The sequence below is a fragment of the Coregonus clupeaformis genome, unplaced genomic scaffold, assembly GCF_020615455.1.
Source record: "Coregonus clupeaformis isolate EN_2021a unplaced genomic scaffold, ASM2061545v1 scaf0062, whole genome shotgun sequence".
Lineage (NCBI taxonomy): Eukaryota > Metazoa > Chordata > Actinopteri > Salmoniformes > Salmonidae > Coregonus > Coregonus clupeaformis.
In genome coordinates this window covers 44,016-62,125 of record NW_025533517.1, presented here as the reverse complement: position 1 = coordinate 62,125, position 18,110 = coordinate 44,016, and the positions used below count along the sequence as shown (strand labels likewise).

At 48.1% G+C, this 18,110-nt stretch overlaps 1 protein-coding gene across 1 annotated transcript in view; it reads right to left on the bottom strand.

The window, feature by feature from the left end:
• nbas (NBAS subunit of NRZ tethering complex) overlaps positions 1-18,110 on the bottom strand; it is a gene marked incomplete at its 5' end in the record, with an annotated part of 175,661 nt that overhangs the window by 123,507 nt on the left and 34,044 nt on the right. Inside the window, 2 exons of the mRNA XM_045212901.1 lie at positions 1,017-1,140; positions 4,309-4,419. Coding sequence (XP_045068836.1) covers positions 1,017-1,140; positions 4,309-4,419 — 235 coding nt within the window. The remainder of the gene's footprint in view (positions 1-1,016; positions 1,141-4,308; positions 4,420-18,110) is intronic.

The window sequence follows — 18,110 nt, the reverse complement described above, 5'->3', positions numbered from 1 at the left end:
GGAGAGGAGTGGAGAGCTGAGAAGAGGAGAGAGGAGGAGAGGAGTGGAGAGCTGAGAAGAGGGGAGGAGAGAGGAGGAGAGGAGTGGAGAGCTGAGAAGAGGGGAGGAGAGAGGAGGAGAGGAGTGGAGAGCTGAGAAGAGGAGAGAGGAGGAGAGGAGTGGAGAGCTGAGAAGAGGGGAGGAGAGAGGAGGAGTGGAGAGCTGAGAAGAGGGGAGGAGAGAGGAGGAGCGGAGAGCTGAGAAGAGGGGAGGAGAGAGGAGGAGAGGAGCGGAGAGCAGAGAAGAGGGGATGAGAGAGGAGGAGAGGAGTGGAGAGCTGAGAAGAGGGGAGGAGAGAGGAGGAGAGGAGTGGAGAGCTGAGAAGAGGGGAGGAGAGAGGAGGAGAGGGGAGGAGAGAGGAGGAGAGGGAGGAGAGCTGAGAAGAGGGGAGAGAGAGGAGGAGAGGAGCGGAGAGCTGAGAAGAGGGGGAGGAGAGAGGAGGAGAGGAGCGGAGAGCTGAGAAGAGGGGATGAGAGAGGAGGAGAGGAGTGGAGAGCTGAGAAGAGGGGAGGAGAGAGAGAGGAGGAGAGGAGTGGAGAGCTGAGGAGAGAGGAGGAGAGGAGTGGAGAGCTGAGAAGAGGAGAGAGGAGGAGAGGAGTGGAGAGCTGAGAAGAGGGGAGGAGAGAGGAGGAGCGGAGAGCTGAGAAGAGGGGAGGAGAGAGGAGGAGAGGAGCGGAGAGCAGAGAAGAGGGGATGAGAGAGGAGGAGAGGAGTGGAGAGCTGAGAAGAGGGGAGGAGAGAGGAGGAGAGGAGTGGAGAGCTGAGAAGAGGGGAGGAGAGAGGAGGAGAGGGGAGGAGAGAGGAGGAGAGGAGTGGAGAGCTGAGAAGAGGGGAGAGGAGCGGAGAGCTGAGAAGAGGGGAGGAGAGAGGAGGAGAGGAGTGGAGAGCTGAGAAGAGGGGAGCTGGCCGAGACCACTCCTCTCTCTCGCTGTCTCCACCTCTTTTTCTCTACCAGTGTGTGTGTGTGTGTGTGTTACCCTCTGTGGTAGGGAACAGGGTCTGTCCCTCTGTCTTGGTCTCGGCCAGCTTCCCAGTCCGCAGTAGAACCTCAGCAAACTGCTCCTGAGGCACGGCATCATAAGACCCATACACATCTTCACTCTGAGAGAAACAAGAGAGAAATTAGAGAGAAACAAGAGAGTAGGTTTAGAATGAGAATGTCCCTCCTCAAGGCCAACAGACTGGTTTAGACCAGGTCCCTGCTCAAGGCCAACAGACTGGTTTAGACCAGGTCCCTGCTCAAGGCCAACAGACTGGTTTAGACCAGGTCCCTGCTCAAGGCCAACAGACTGGTTTAGACCAGGTCCCTGCTCAAGGCCAACAGACTGGTTTAGACCAGGTCCCTGCTCAAGGCCAACAGACTGGTTTAGACCAGGTCCCTGCTCAAGGCCAACAGACTGGTTTAGACCAGGTCCCTCCTCAAGGCCAACAGACTGGTTTAGACCAGGTCCCTGCTCAAGGCCAACAGACTGGTTTAGACCATGTCCCTGCTCAAGGCCAACATACTGGTTTAGACCAGGTCCCTCCTCAAGGCCAACAGACTGGTTTAGACCATGTCCCTGCTCAAGGCCAACAGACTGGTTTAGACCATGTCCCTGCTCAAGGCCAACAGACTGGTTTAGACCAGGTCCCTGCTCAAGGCCAACAGACTGGTTTAGACCAGGTCCCTCCTAGAGGCCAACAGACTGGTTTAGACCAGGTCCCTGCTCAAGGCCAACAGACTGGTTTAGACCAGGTCCCTGCTCAAGGCCAACAGACTGGTTTAGACCAGGTCCCTGCTCAAGGCCAACAGACTGGTTTAGACCAGGTCCCTGCTCAAGGCCAACAGACTGGTTTAGACCAGGTCCCTCCTAGAGGCCAACAGACTGGTTTAGACCTCAAGGCCAACAGACTGGTTTAGACCAGGTCCCTGCTCAATGCCAACAGACTGGTTTAGACCAGGTCCCTGCTCAAGGCCAACAGACTGGTTTAGACCAGGTCCCTGCTCAAGGCCAACAGACTGGTTTAGACCTCAAGGCCAACAGACTGGGGAGTCAAGCCCAACCAATCAGAATGAGTTTTTTCACACAAAAGGGCTTTGTTACACACAGAAATACACCTCAGCACCACCCCACTCCCCCTCCTCAGACGATCCCGCAGGTGAAGAAGCCGGATGTGGAGGTCCTGGGCTGGCGTGGTTACATGGCATGGAGGCCGTTTGGCCGGTTGGCAGCTTATGGTAAAGAAATGAACATTCAGTTCTCTGGCAACAGCTTTGGTGGACATTCCTGCAGTCAGCACGCCAATTTCACGCTCCCTCAAAACTTGAGACATTGTGTTGTGTTACAAAACTGCACATTTTAAAAGTGGCCCTTTATTGTCCCCAGCACAAGGTGCACCTGTGTAATGATCATGCTGTTTAATCAGCTTCTTGATATGCCACACCTGTCAGGTGGATGGATTATCTTGGTAAAGGACAAATGCTCACTAACAGGGATGTAAACAAATTTGTGCACGCAACTTGAGAGAAATAAGCTTTTTGTGCGTATGGAACATTTCTGGAATTTTTTTTGTTCAGGTCATGAAACGTCACAGTTGCCAGTTGCCAACTTGCCAGTTGGTCCGCGCATGCTCTGAGTACACATCCTGGTAATCCGTCTGGCCCCGCGGCCTTGTGAATGTTGGCCTGTTTAAAGGTCTTGCTCACATCGGCTACGGAGAGCGTGATCACACAGTCGTGCTGGTGCTGTCATGCATGCTTCAGTGTTGCTTGCCTCAAAGCGAGCATAAAATACATTTAGCCTGTCTGGTAGGCTCGCGCCACTGGGCAGCACGGGGCTGGGTTTCCCTTTGTGGTCCATAATAGTTTGCAAGCCCTGCCACATCCGACAAGCATCAGAGCCGGTGTAGTAGGATTCAATCTTAGTCCTGTATTGACTCTTTGTCTGTTTGATGGTTTTTCTGAGGGCATAGCGGGATTTCTTATAAGTGTCCGGGTTAGAGTCCCGCTCCTTGAAAGCGGCAGCTCTAGCCTTTAGCTCGGTGCGGATGTTGCCTGTAATCCATGGCTTCTGGTTGGGGTATGTACGTACGGTCACTGTGTGGACGACGTCGTCGACGCACTTATTGATGAAGCCGGTGACTGAGGTGGTGTACTCCTCAATGCTATCTGAAGAATCCCGGAACATGTTCCAGTCTGCGTTAGCAAAACAGTCCTGTAGCGTAGCATCCGCTTCATCTGACCACTTCCGTATTCAGCAAGTCACTGGTACTTCCTGATTTAGTTTTTGCTTGTAAGCAGGAATCAGGAGGATAGAATTATGGTCAGATTTGCCAAATGGAGGGTGAGGGAGAGCTTTGTATGTGTCTCTGTGTGTGGAGTAAAGGTGGTCTAGTTTTTCTTCCCCTGGTTGCACATGTGACACGCTGGTAGAAATTAGGTAAAACGGATTTAAGTTTCCCTGAATTAAAGTCCCCGGCCACTAGGAGCACCACCTCTGGATGAGCATTTTCTTGTTTACTTCTGGCCTTATACAGCTCGTTGAGTGTGGTCTTAGAGCCAGCATCGGTTTGTGGCGGTAAATAGACAGCTACGTATAATATAGATGAAAACTCTCTTGGTAGATAGTGGGTCTACAGCTTATCATGAGGTTCTCTACCTCAGGCGAGCAAAACCTCGAGACTTCCTTAATATTATTGACAAATAGACACACCCCCACCCCTCGTCTTACCGGACGTATCTGTTCTGTCCTGCCGAGGCACGGAAAACCCAGCCAACTGTATATTATCCGTGTCGTCGTTCAGCCACGACTCGGTGAAACATAAGATATTACAGTTTTTAATGTCCCGTTGGTAGGATAGTCTCGAACGGAGCTCGTCCAGTTTATTCTCCAGTGATTGCACATTGGCCAATAGAACGGATGGAAGAGGCGGGTTACACACTCGCCGACAAATTCTCACAAGGCACCCGGATCTCCGCCCCCTGTACCTCCGTCTTTTCTTCATGCGAATGACGGGGATTTGGGCCTGTTCCGGGAAAAACATTATATCCTTTGCGTCAGACTCATTAAATAAAAAATATTAGTCCAGTTCAAGGTGAGTAATCGCTGTTCTGATGTCCAGAAGCTCTTTTCGGTCATAAGAGACGGTAGCAGCAACATTATGTACAAAATAAGTTAAAACAATGCGAGAAAAAAATACTCAATAGCACAATTGGTTAGGAGGCCGTAAAACGGCAGCCATCCCCTCCGGCACCATTAATAGGGTTAGGAATAGAACAACACAGCTCACCTGGTCTACATACGGGTCATCAAACAGTCCCTGGTAGAAGGGGTTAACACCCTGTCTCTCCAGACCACTGTTCTCTTCACCTCCTACAGCCCTGGAGCCTCCACTCTGGCCCTGGGGACAGACAGACAGACAGACACTCAGAACTACTACTGTGGGATAGAGCCCTGGGGACGGACGGACAGACAGACAGACAGACAGACAGACAGACAGACAGACAGACACTCAGAAGGCCCCAGGTGCCATAACTCTCCGCCCGGTGACCAGGCCACCCCCTCGGCAAAGGTGAATTATTGAACAGAGGAGATTCTGATTGGTTGTTATAGGAGGAATCTCCTGGGATACTGGAGACTATAATTATTTTGCACTATGGCCTATTTATTGCCTTACCTCCATAACACTACATTTGCACACACTGTATATATATTTTCTGTTTGTATTATTGACTGTATGTTTTGTTTACCCCATATGTAACTCTGTGTTGTTGTTTTTATCGCACTGCTTTGCTTTATCTTGGCCAGGTCACAGTTTTAAATGAGAACTTGTTCTCAACTGGCTTACCTGGTTAGATAAAGGTGAAATAAATAAATAAATACAACTAGTGTTGTCAAGATACCAACATTTTACAAACGATACGATCAATGTTCCCTCTAAACTGCACACGCAGACACGAAATGCTGCGCAGAGACGCAAGAGATTGAACTTCATTAGTTTACACTATATATATCAATGTTTTTTATGTGATCGAATCAACATTATATCAGCCCCTTCCAATGCAACAAACCAAAACACATCTAACATTGCAAGAATGACTCTGAGATGTTGTTGTAGGCAGAGCCAGAGACGCAACGGAGTAGGATTATATTGGCTGGGGTAGCCCACGAGCGGTCTTTCAATCACCCGCGAGTGAACGCGCTTTTCAGATCAGTTCAGAGCGCACGCAGAGTGTGCACATTTGTTGATATTCTTCGCTAGTTGGCGAGTTATTAGCCCAGTTATAGATATGCATAGCTCAGCAGTGGGGAGGTATTAGCCCAGTTATAGATACCCATAGCTCAGCAGTGGGGGGGTATTAGCCCAGTTATAGATACGCAGCTATGGGGAGTTATTAGCCCAGTTATAGATACGCATAGCTCAGCAGTGGGGAGGTATTAGCCCAGTTATAGATACGCATAGCTCAGCAGTGGGGAGGTATTAGCCCAGTTATAGATACGCAGCTATGGGGAGCTATTAGCCCAGTTATAGATACGCATAGCTCAGCAGTGGGGAGGTATTAGCCCAGTTATAGATACGCAGCTATGGGGAGCTATTAGCCCAGTTATAGATACGCATAGCTCAGCAGTGGGGGGGTATTAGCCCAGTTATAGATACGCAGCTATGGGGAGTTATTAGCCCAGTTATAGATACGCAGCTATGGGGAGCTATTAGCCCAGTTATAGATACCCATAGCTCAGCAGTGGGGAGCTATTAGCCCAGTTATAGATACGCAGCTATGGGGAGCTATTAGCCCAGTTATAGATACCCATAGCTCAGCAGTGGGGAGCTATTAGCCCAGTTATAGATACGCATAGCTCAGCAGTGGGGAGCTATTAGCCCAGTTATAGATACGCATAGCTCAGCAGTGGGGAGCTATTAGCCCAGTTATAGATACCCATAGCTCAGCTATGGGGAGCTATTAGCCCAGTTATAGATACCCATAGCTCAGCAGTGGGGAGTTATTAGCCCAGTTATAGATACGCAGCTATGGGGAGCTATTAGCCCAGTTATAGATACACATAGCTCAGCAGTGGGGAGGTATTAGCCCAGTTATAGATACCCATAGCTCAGCAGTGGGGAGTTATTAGCCCAGTTATAGATACGCAGCTATGGGGAGCTATTAGCCCAGTTATAGATACGCAGCTATGGGGAGCTATTAGCCCAGTTATAGATACCCATAGCTCAGCAGTGGGGAGCTATTAGCCCAGTTATAGATACCCATAGCTCAGCAGTGGGGGGGTATTAGCCCAGTTATAGATACGCATAGCTCAGCAGTGGGGAGTTATTAGCCCAGTTATAGATACGCAGCTATGGGGAGCTATTAGCCCAGTTATAGATACGCATAGCTCAGCAGTGGGGAGGTATTAGCCCAGTTATAGATACGCATAGCTCAGCAGTGGGGAGGTATTAGCCCAGTTATAGATACGCAGCTATGGGGAGCTATTAGCCCAGTTATAGATACGCATAGCTCAGCAGTGGGGAGGTATTAGCCCAGTTATAGATACGCATAGCTCAGCAGTGGGGAGGTATTAGCCCAGTTATAGATACCCATAGCTCAGCAGTGGGGAGCTATTAGCCCAGTTATAGATACCCATAGCTCAGCAGTGGGGGGGTATTAGCCCAGTTATAGATACGCAGCTATGGGGAGCTATTAGCCCAGTTATAGATACGCATAGCTCAGCAGTGGGGAGGTATTAGCCCAGTTATAGATACGCATAGCTCAGCAGTGGGGAGCTATTAGCCCAGTTATAGATACGCATAGCTCAGCAGTGGGGAGCTATTAGCCCAGTTATAGATACACATAGCTCAGCAGTGGGGAGCTATTAGCCCAGTTATAGATACCCATAGCTCAGCAGTGGGGGGGTATTAGCCCAGTTATAGATACGCAGCTATGGGGGAGCTATTAGCCCAGTTATAGATACGCATAGCTCAGCAGTGGGGGTATTAGCCCAGTTATAGATACGCAGCTATGGGGAGCTATTAGCCCAGTTATAGATACGCATAGCTCAGCAGTGGGGAGGTATTAGCCCAGTTATAGATACGCATAGCTCAGCAGTGGGGAGGTATTAGCCCAGTTATAGATACCTATAGCTCAGCAGTGGGGAGCTATTAGCCCAGTTATAGATACGCATAGCTCAGCAGTGGGGGGGTATTAGCCCAGTTATAGATACGCAGCTATGGGGGGCTATTAGCCCAGTTATAGATACGCATAGCTCAGCAGTGGGGGGGTATTAGCCCAGTTATAGATACACAGCTATGGGGGGGTATTAGCCCAGTTATAGATACGCATAGCTCAGCAGTGGGGGGTATTAGCCCAGTTATAGATACGCATAGCTCAGCAGTGGGGGGTATTAGCCCAGTTATAGATACACAGCTATGGGGGGCTATTAGCCCAGTTATAGATACGCATAGCTCAGCAGTGGGGGGGTATTAGCCCAGTTATAGATACGCATAGCTCAGCAGTGGGGGGGTATTAGCCCAGTTATAGATACGCATAGCTCAGCAGTGGGGGGGTATTAGCCCAGTTATAGATACCCATAGCTCAGCAGTGGGGGGTTATTAGCCCAGTTATAGATACACAGCTATGGGGGGCTATTAGCCCAGTTATAGATACACATAGCTCAGCAGTGGGGGGCTATTAGCCCAGTTATAGATACGCATAGCTCAGCTATGGGGAGCTATTAGCCCAGTTATAGATACGCATAGCTCAGCAGTGGGGAGCTATTAGCCCAGTTATAGATACGCATAGCTCAGCAGTGGGGGGCTATTAGCCCAGTTATAGATACGCATAGCTCAGCAGTGGGGAGGTATTAGCCCAGTTATAGATACCCATAGCTCAGCAGTGGGGGGCTATTAGCCCAGTTATAGATACGCATAGCTCAGCAGTGGGGAGGTATTAGCCCAGTTATAGATACACATAGCTCAGCAGTGGGGGGCTATTAGCCCAGTTATAGATACGCATAGCTCAGCAGTGGGGAGCTATTAGCCCAGTTATAGATACGCATAGCTCAGCAGTGGGGGGCTATTAGCCCAGTTATAGATACGCAGCTATGGGGAGCTATTAGCCCAGTTATAGATACGCATAGCTCAGCAGTGGGGGGCTATTAGCCCAGTTATAGATACGCATAGCTCAGCAGTGGGGGGGTATTAGCCCAGTTATAGATACGCAGCTATGGGGAGCTATTAGCCCAGTTATAGATACGCATAGCTCAGCAGTGGGGGGGTATTAGCCCAGTTATAGATACGCATAGCTCAGCAGTGGGGAGCTATTAGCCCAGTTATAGATACGCATAGCTCAGCAGTGGGGAGCTATTAGCCCAGTTATAGATACGCATAGCTCAGCAGTGGGGAGGTATTAGCCCAGTTATAGATACGCATAGCTCAGCAGTGGGGAGCTATTAGCCCAGTTATAGATACCCATAGCTCAGCAGTGGGGAGGTATTAGCCCAGTTATAGATACGCAGCTATGGGGAGGTATTAGCCCAGTTATAGATACGCATAGCTCAGCAGTGGGGGGGTATTAGCCCAGTTATAGATACGCAGCTATGGGGAGCTATTAGCCCAGTTATAGATACGCATAGCTCAGCAGTGGGGAGGTATTAGCCCAGTTATAGATACCCATAGCTCAGCAGTGGGGAGCTATTAGCCCAGTTATAGATACCCATAGCTCAGCAGTGGGGGGCTATTAGCCCAGTTATAGATACCCATAGCTCAGCAGTGGGGAGTTATTAGCCCAGTTATAGATACGCAGCTATGGGGAGCTATTAGCCCAGTTATAGATACCCATAGCTCAGCAGTGGGGAGTTATTAGCCCAGTTATAGATACCTATAGCTCAGCAGTGGGGGGGTATTAGCCCAGTTATAGATACGCATAGCTCAGCAGTGGGGAGCTATTAGCCCAGTTATAGATACGCAGCTATGGGGAGCTATTAGCCCAGTTATAGATACCCATAGCTCAGCAGTGGGGAGTTATTAGCCCAGTTATAGATACGCATAGCTCAGCAGTGGGGGGGTATTAGCCCAGTTATAGATACGCATAGCTCAGCAGTGGGGAGCTATTAGCCCAGTTATAGATACCCATAGCTCAGCAGTGGGGAGCTATTAGCCCAGTTATAGATACGCAGCTATGGGGAGCTATTAGCCCAGTTATAGATACGCATAGCTCAGCAGTGGGGAGCTATTAGCCCAGTTATAGATACGCAGCTATGGGGAGCTATTAGCCCAGTTATAGATACCCATAGCTCAGCAGTGGGGAGGTATTAGCCCAGTTATAGATACCCATAGCTCAGCAGTGGGGAGCTATTAGCCCAGTTATAGATACGCAGCTATGGGGAGCTATTAGCCCAGTTATAGATACGCATAGCTCAGCAGTGGGGAGCTATTAGCCCAGTTATAGATACGCAGCTATGGGGAGCTATTAGCCCAGTTATAGATACCCATAGCTCAGCAGTGGGGAGCTATTAGCCCAGTTATAGATACGCAGCTATGGGGAGCTATTAGCCCAGTTATAGATACGCATAGCTCAGCAGTGGGGAGGTATTAGCCCAGTTATAGATACGCAGCTATGGGGAGCTATTAGCCCAGTTATAGATACGCATAGCTCAGCAGTGGGGAGGTATTAGCCCAGTTATAGATACGCATAGCTCAGCAGTGGGGAGTTATTAGCCCAGTTATAGATACCCATAGCTCAGCTATGGGGAGTTATTAGCCCAGTTATAGATACACATAGCTCAGCAGTGGGGAGTTATTAGCCCAGTTATAGATACACATAGCTCAGCAGTGGGGAGCTATTAGCCCAGTTATAGATACGCATAGCTCAGCAGTGGGGAGTTATTAGCCCAGTTATAGATACGCAGCTATGGGGAGCTATTAGCCCAGTTATAGATACACATAGCTCAGCAGTGGGGAGCTATTAGCCCAGTTATAGATACCCATAGCTCAGCAGTGGGGAGCTATTAGCCCAGTTATAGATACCCATAGCTCAGCAGTGGGGAGGTATTAGCCCAGTTATAGATACCCATAGCTCAGCAGTGGGGAGCTATTAGCCCAGTTATAGATACCCATAGCTCAGCAGTGGGGAGCTATTAGCCCAGTTATAGATACGCATAGCTCAGCAGGTTGGGGGGTATTAGCCCAGTTATAGATACGCATAGCTCAGCAGTGGGGGGGTATTAGCCCAGTTATAGATACGCATAGCTCAGCAGTGGGGAGCTATTAGCCCAGTTATAGATACGCATAGCTCAGCAGTGGGGAGCTATTAGCCCAGTTATAGATACGCATAGCTCAGCAGTGGGGGGGTATTAGCCCAGTTATAGATACGCAGCTATGGGGAGCTATTAGCCCAGTTATAGATACGCAGCTATGGGGAGCTATTAGCCCAGTTATAGATACGCAGCTATGGGGAGTTATTAGCCCAGTTATAGATACGCATAGCTCAGCAGTGGGGAGGTATTAGCCCAGTTATAGATACCCATAGCTCAGCAGTGGGGAGCTATTAGCCCAGTTATAGATACGCAGCTATGGGGAGCTATTAGCCCAGTTATAGATACGCATAGCTCAGCAGTGGGGAGCTATTAGCCCAGTTATAGATACGCATAGCTCAGCAGTGGGGAGCTATTAGCCCAGTTATAGATACGCATAGCTCAGCAGTGGGGAGCTATTAGCCCAGTTATAGATACGCATAGCTCAGCAGTGGGGAGCTATTAGCCCAGATATAGATACGCATAGCTCAGCAGTGGGGGGCTATTAGCCCAGTTATAGATACGCATAGCTCAGCAGTGGGGAGGTATTAGCCCAGTTATAGATACGCATAGCTCAGCAGTGGGGAGCTATTAGCCCAGTTATAGATACGCATAGCTCAGCAGTGGGGAGCTATTAGCCCAGTTATAGATACGCATAGCTCAGCAGTGGGGAGCTATTAGCCCAGTTATAGATACACATAGCTCAGCAGTGGGGAGCTATTAGCCCAGTTATAGATACCCATAGCTCAGCAGTGGGGAGCTATTAGCCCAGTTATAGATACGCAGCTATGGGGAGCTATTAGCCCAGTTATAGATACGCATAGCTCAGCAATGGGGAGCTATTAGCCCAGTTATAGATACGCATAGCTCAGCAGTGGGGAGCTATTAGCCCAGTTATAGATACGCAGCTATGGGGAGCTATTAGCCCAGTTATAGATACGCATAGCTCAGCAGTGGGGAGCTATTAGCCCAGTTATAGATACGCATAGCTCAGCAGTGGGGAGCTATTAGCCCAGTTATAGATACGCATAGCTCAGCAGTGGGGAGCTATTAGCCCAGTTATAGATACCCATAGCTCAGCAGTGGGGAGCTATTAGCCCAGTTATAGATACGCATAGCTCAGCAGTGGGGAGGTATTAGCCCAGTTATAGATACGCATAGCTCAGCAGTGGGGAGCTATTAGCCCAGTTATAGATACCCATAGCTCAGCAGTGGGGAGCTATTAGCCCAGTTATAGATACCCATAGCTCAGCAGTGGGGAGCTATTAGCCCAGTTATAGATACGCATAGCTCAGCAGTGGGGGGGTATTAGCCCAGTTATAGATACGCATAGCTCAGCAGTGGGGGGGTATTAGCCCAGTTATAGATACGCATAGCTCAGCAGTGGGGAGCTATTAGCCCAGTTATAGATACGCATAGCTCAGCAGTGGGGAGCTATTAGCCCAGTTATAGATACACATAGCTCAGCAGTGGGGAGCTATTAGCCCAGTTATAGATACGCATAGCTCAGCAGTGGGGAGCTATTAGCCCAGTTATAGATACGCAGCTATGGGGAGCTATTAGCCCAGTTATAGATACGCATAGCTCAGCAGTGGGGAGCTATTAGCCCAGTTATAGATACGCAGCTATGGGGAGCTATTAGCCCAGTTATAGATACGCAGCTATGGGGAGCTATTAGCCCAGTTATAGATACGCAGCTATGGGGAGCTATTAGCCCAGTTATAGATACGCATAGCTCAGCAGTGGGGAGTTATTAGCCCAGTTATAGATACGCATAGCTCAGCAGTGGGGAGTTATTAGCCCAGTTATAGATACCCATAGCTCAGCAGTGGGGAGCTATTAGCCCAGTTATAGATACGCATAGCTCAGCAGTGGGGAGGTATTAGCCCAGTTATAGATACCCATAGCTCAGCAGTGGGGAGCTATTAGCCCAGTTATAGATACGCAGCTATGGGGAGCTATTAGCCCAGTTATAGATACGCATAGCTCAGCAGTGGGGAGCTATTAGCCCAGTTATAGATACACATAGCTCAGCAGTGGGGAGCTATTAGCCCAGTTATAGATACACATAGCTCAGCAGTGGGGGGGTATTAGCCCAGTTATAGATACGCATAGCTCAGCAGTGGGGAGGTATTAGCCCAGTTATAGATACGCATAGCTCAGCAGTGGGGAGCTATTAGCCCAGTTATAGATACACATAGCTCAGCAGTGGGGAGCTATTAGCCCAGTTATAGATACGCATAGCTCAGCAGTGGGGAGCTATTAGCCCAGTTATAGATACGCAGCTATGGGGAGCTATTAGCCCAGTTATAGATACACATAGCTCAGCAGTGGGGAGCTATTAGCCCAGTTATAGATACACATAGCTCAGCAGTGGGGGGGTATTAGCCCAGTTATAGATACGCATAGCTCAGCAGTGGGGGGCTATTAGCCCAGTTATAGATACGCATAGCTCAGCAGTGGGGAGCTATTAGCCCAGTTATAGATACGCATAGCTCAGCAGTGGGGAGTTATTAGCCCAGTTATAGATACGCAGCTATGGGGAGCTATTAGCCCAGTTATAGATACCCATAGCTCAGCAGTGGGGAGGTATTAGCCCAGTTATAGATATGCATAGCTCAGCAGTGGGGAGGTATTAGCCCAGTTATAGATACCCATAGCTCAGCAGTGGGGAGTTATTAGCCCAGTTATAGATACGCAGCTATGGGGAGCTTTACTGCTTCCTACAAGAGCAGAAAACGCTACATTTAAAGTTGTCTTTGAAAAGTCAATCAGTTTACGTCATTTAGGAAGTTAAAATCAGTTAAAAAGCTTTATGTCTTAATTAAAGGGGCAGCGTTGTATTTTGAGACAGGCTTGAATATGCAAATAAGCCAATAGGCAGCAGGGTTAGCCTACATTGTCTAATTCTCTGTATGGTGATAATAATTCATTTTATTTTGTAAAGTGGTTTCCTGCATCATACAGTCAGTCACCTGTTTGGCCCGTGATGTTACAGACCAAGTAAATTTTTTATTTTTTTTTAAGTATAATGAAATGTAGACCTGCATTGAACATATAGCCTGTATCATAGACATCAAAAGCTATTTCCATTCAAAATGTTATGGGATTTGCTCCATTGGTTTTGTTGGTAGGCCTATATTATGCTCAGATAGCCACAATAACCTGTTGGCTACTGTCTAAAACTGTCAGGATACAGCCTGTTGGCTACTGTCTAAAACTGTCAGGGTACAGCCTGTTGGCTACTGTCTAAAACTGTCAGGGTACAGCCTGTTGGCTACTGTCTAAAACTGTCAGGGTACAGCCTGTTGGCAACTGTCTAAAACTGTCAGGATACAGCCTGTTGGCTACTGTCTAAAACTGTCAGGATACAGCCTGTTGGCTACTGTCTAAAACTGTCAGGATACAGCCTGTTGGCTACTGTCTAAAACTGTCAGGGTACAGCCTGTTGGCTACTGTCTAAAACTGTCAGGATACAGCCTGTTGGCTACTGTCTAAAACTGTCAGGATACAGCCTATTGGCTACTGTCTAAAACTGTCAGGATACAGCCTGTTGGCTACTGTCTAAAACTGTCAGGATACAGCCTGTTGGCTACTGTCTAAAACTGTCAGGGTACAGCCTGTTGGCTACTGTCTAAAACTGTCAGGATACAGCCTGTTGGCTACTGTCTAAAACTGTCAGGATACAGCCTATTGGCTACTGTCTAAAACTGTCAGGATACAGCCTATTGGCTACTGTCTAAAACTGTCAGGATACAGCCTGTTGGCTACCGTCTAAAACTGTCAGGATACAGCCTATTGGCTACTGTCTAAAACTGTCAGGATACAGCCTATTGGCTACTGTCTAAAACTGTCAGGATACAGCCTGTTGGCTACTGTCTAAAACTGTCAGGATACAGCCTGTTGGCTACTGTCTAAAACTGTCAGGATACAGCCTGTTGGCTACTGTCTAAAACTGTCAGGATACAGCCTGTTGGCTACTGTCTAAAACTGTCAGGATACAGCCTGTTGGCTACTGTCTAAAACTGTCAGGGTACAGCCTGTTGGCTACTGTCTAAAACTGTCAGGGTACAGCCTGTTGGCTACTGTCTAAAACTGTCAGGGTACAGCCTGTTGGCAACTGTCTAAAACTGTCAGGATACAGCCTGTTGGCTACTGTCTAAAACTGTCAGGATACAGCCTGTTGGCTACTGTCTAAAACTGTCAGGGTACAGCCTGTTGGCTACTGTCTAAAACTGTCAGGATACAGCCTGTTGGCTACTGTCTAAAACTGTCAGGGTACAGCCTGTTGGCAACTGTCTAAAACTGTCAGGATACAGCCTGTTGGCTACTGTCTAAAACTGTCAGGATACAGCCTGTTGGCTACTGTCTAAAACTGTCAGGGTACAGCCTGTTGGCTACTGTCTAAAACTGTCAGGATACAGCCTGTTGGCTACTGTCTAAAACTGTCAGGGTACAGCCTGTTGGCTACTGTCTAAAACTGTCAGGATACAGCCTGTTGGCTACTGTCTAAAACTGTCAGGATACAGCCTGTTGGCTACTGTCTAAAACTGTCAGGATACAGCCTGTTGGCTACTGTCTAAAACTGTCAGGGTACAGCCTGTTGGCTACTGTCTAAAACTGTCAGGGTACAGCCTGTTGGCTACTGTCTAAAACTGTCAGGATACAGCCTGTTGGCTACTGTCTAAAACTGTCAGGATACAGCCTGTTGGCTACTGTCTAAAACTGTCAGGGTACAGCCTGTTGGCTACTGTCTAAAACTGTCAGGGTACAGCCTGTTGGCTACTGTCTAAAACTGTCAGGATACAGCCTGTTGGCTACTGTCTAAAACTGTCAGGATACAGCCTGTTGGCTACTGTCTAAAACTGTCAGGATACAGCCTGTTGGCTACTGTCTAAAACTGTCAGGGTACAGCCTGTTGGCTACTGTCTAAAACTGTCAGGGTACAGCCTGTTGGCTACTGTCTAAAACTGTCAGGGTACAGCCTGTTGGCAACTGTCTAAAACTGTCAGGATACAGCCTGTTGGCTACTGTCTAAAACTGTCAGGATACAGCCTGTTGGCTACTGTCTAAAACTGTCAGGGTACAGCCTGTTGGCTACTGTCTAAAACTGTCAGGATACAGCCTGTTGGCTACTGTCTAAAACTGTCAGGATACAGCCTATTGGCTACTGTCTAAAACTGTCAGGATACAGCCTATTGGCTACTGTCTAAAACTGTCAGGATACAGCCTATTGGCTACCGTCTAAAACTGTCAGGATACAGCCTATTGGCTACTGTCTAAAACTGTCAGGATACAGCCTATTGGCTACTGTCTAAAACTGTCAGGATACAGCCTGTTGGCTACTGTCTAAAACTGTCAGGATACAGCCTGTTGGCTACTGTCTAAAACTGTCAGGATACAGCCTATTGGCTACTGTCTAAAACTGTCAGGATACAGCCTATTGGCTACTGTCTAAAACTGTCAGGATACAGCCTGTTGGCTACTGTCTAAAACTGTCAGGATACAGCCTGTTGGCTACTGTCTAAAACTGTCAGGATACAGCCTGTTGGCTACTGTCTAAAACTGTCAGGATACAGCCTGTTGGCTACTGTCTAAAACTGTCAGGGTACAGCCTGTTGGCAACTGTCTAAAACTGTCAGGATACAGCCTGTTGGCTACTGTCTAAAACTGTCAGGGTACAGCCTGTTGGCTACTGTCTAAAACTGTCAGGATACAGCCTGTTGGCTACTGTCTAAAACTGTCAGGGTACAGCCTGTTGGCTACTGTCTAAAACTGTCAGGGTACAGCCTGTTGGCTACTGTCTAAAACTGTCAGGGTACAGCCTGTTGGCTACTGTCTAAAACTGTCAGGTACAGCCTGTTGGCTACTGTCTAAAACTGTCAGGATACAGCCTGTTGGCTACTGTCTAAAACTGTCAGGATACAGCCTGTTGGCTACTGTCTAAAACTGTCAGGATACAGCCTGTTGGCTACTGTCTAAAACTGTCAGGGTACAGCCTGTTGGCTACTGTCTAAAACTGTCAGGATACAGCCTGTTGGCTACTGTCTAAAACTGTCAGGATACAGCCTGTTGGCTACTGTCTAAAACTGTCAGGATACAGCCTGTTGGCTACTGTCTAAAACTGTCAGGGTACAGCCTGTTGGCTACTGTCTAAAACTGTCAGGGTACAGCCTGTTGGCTACTGTCTAAAACTGTCAGGATACAGCCTGTTGGCTACTGTCTAAAACTGTCAGGATACAGCCTGTTGGCTACTGTCTAAAACTGTCAGGGTACAGCCTGTTGGCTACTGTCTAAAACTGTCAGGATACAGCCTGTTGGCTACTGTCTAAAACTGTCAGGATACAGCCTGTTGGCTACTGTCTAAAACTGTCAGGATACAGCCTGTTGGCTACTGTCTAAAACTGTCAGGATACAGCCTGTTGGCTACTGTCTAAAACTGTCAGGATACAGCCTGTTGGCTACTGTCTAAAACTGTCAGGGTACAGCCTGTTGGCTACTGTCTAAAACTGTCAGGGTACAGCCTGTTGGCTACTGTCTAAAACTGTCTGGATACAGCCTGTTGGCTACTGTCTAAAACTGTCAGGATACAGCCTGTTGGCTACTGTCTAAAAGCCTGTTGGCTACTGTCTAAAACTGTCAGGATACAGCCTGTTGGCTACTGTCTAAAACTGTCAGGATACAGCCTGTTGGCTACTGTCTAAAACTGTCAGGATACAGCCTGTTGGCTACTGTCTAAAACTGTCAGGGTACAGCCTGTTGGCTACTGTCTAAAACTGTCAGGATACAGCCTGTTGGCTACTGTCTAAAACTGTCAGGATACAGCCTGTTGGCTACTGTCTAAAAGCCTGTTGGCTACTGTCTAAAACTGTCAGGATACAGCCTGTTGGCTACTGTCTAAAACTGTCAGGATACAGCCTGTTGGCTACTGTCTAAAACTGTCAGGATACAGCCTGTTGGCTACTGTCTAAAACTGTCAGGATACAGCCTGTTGGCTACTGTCTAAAACTGTCAGGATACAGCCTGTTGGCTACTGTCTAAAACTGTCAGGATACAGCCTGTTGGCTACTGTCTAAAACTGTCAGGATACAGCCTGTTGGCTACTGTCTAAAACTGTCAGGATACAGCCTGTTGGCTACTGTCTAAAACTGTCAGGGTACAGCCTGTTGGCTACTGTCTAAAACTGTCAGGGTACAGCCTGTTGGCTACTGTCTAAAACTGTCAGGATACAGCCTGTTGGCTACTGTCTAAAACTGTCAGGATACAGCCTGTTGGCTACTGTCTAAAAGCCTGTTGGCTACTGTCTAAAACTGTCAGGATACAGCCTGTTGGCTACTGTCTAAAACTGTCAGGATACAGCCTGTTGGCTACTGTCTAAAACTGTCAGGATACAGCCTGTTGGCTACTGTCTAAAACTGTCAGGGTACAGCCTGTTGGCTACTGTCTAAAACTGTCAGGATACAGCCTGTTGGCTACTGTCTAAAACTGTCAGGATACAGCCTGTTGGCTACTGTCTAAAAGCCTGTTGGCTACTGTCTAAAACTGTCAGGATACAGCCTATTGGCTACTGTCTAAAACTGTCAGGATACAGCCTGTTGGCTACTGTCTAAAACTGTCAGGATACAGCCTGTTGGCTACTGTCTATAACTGTCAGGATACAGCCTGTTGGCTACTGTCTAAAACTGTCAGGATACAGCCTGTTGGCTACTGTCTAAAACTGTCAGGATACAGCCTGTTGGCTACTGTCTAAAACTGTCAGGATACAGCCTGTTGGCTACTGTCTAAAACTGTCAGGGTACAGCCTGTTGG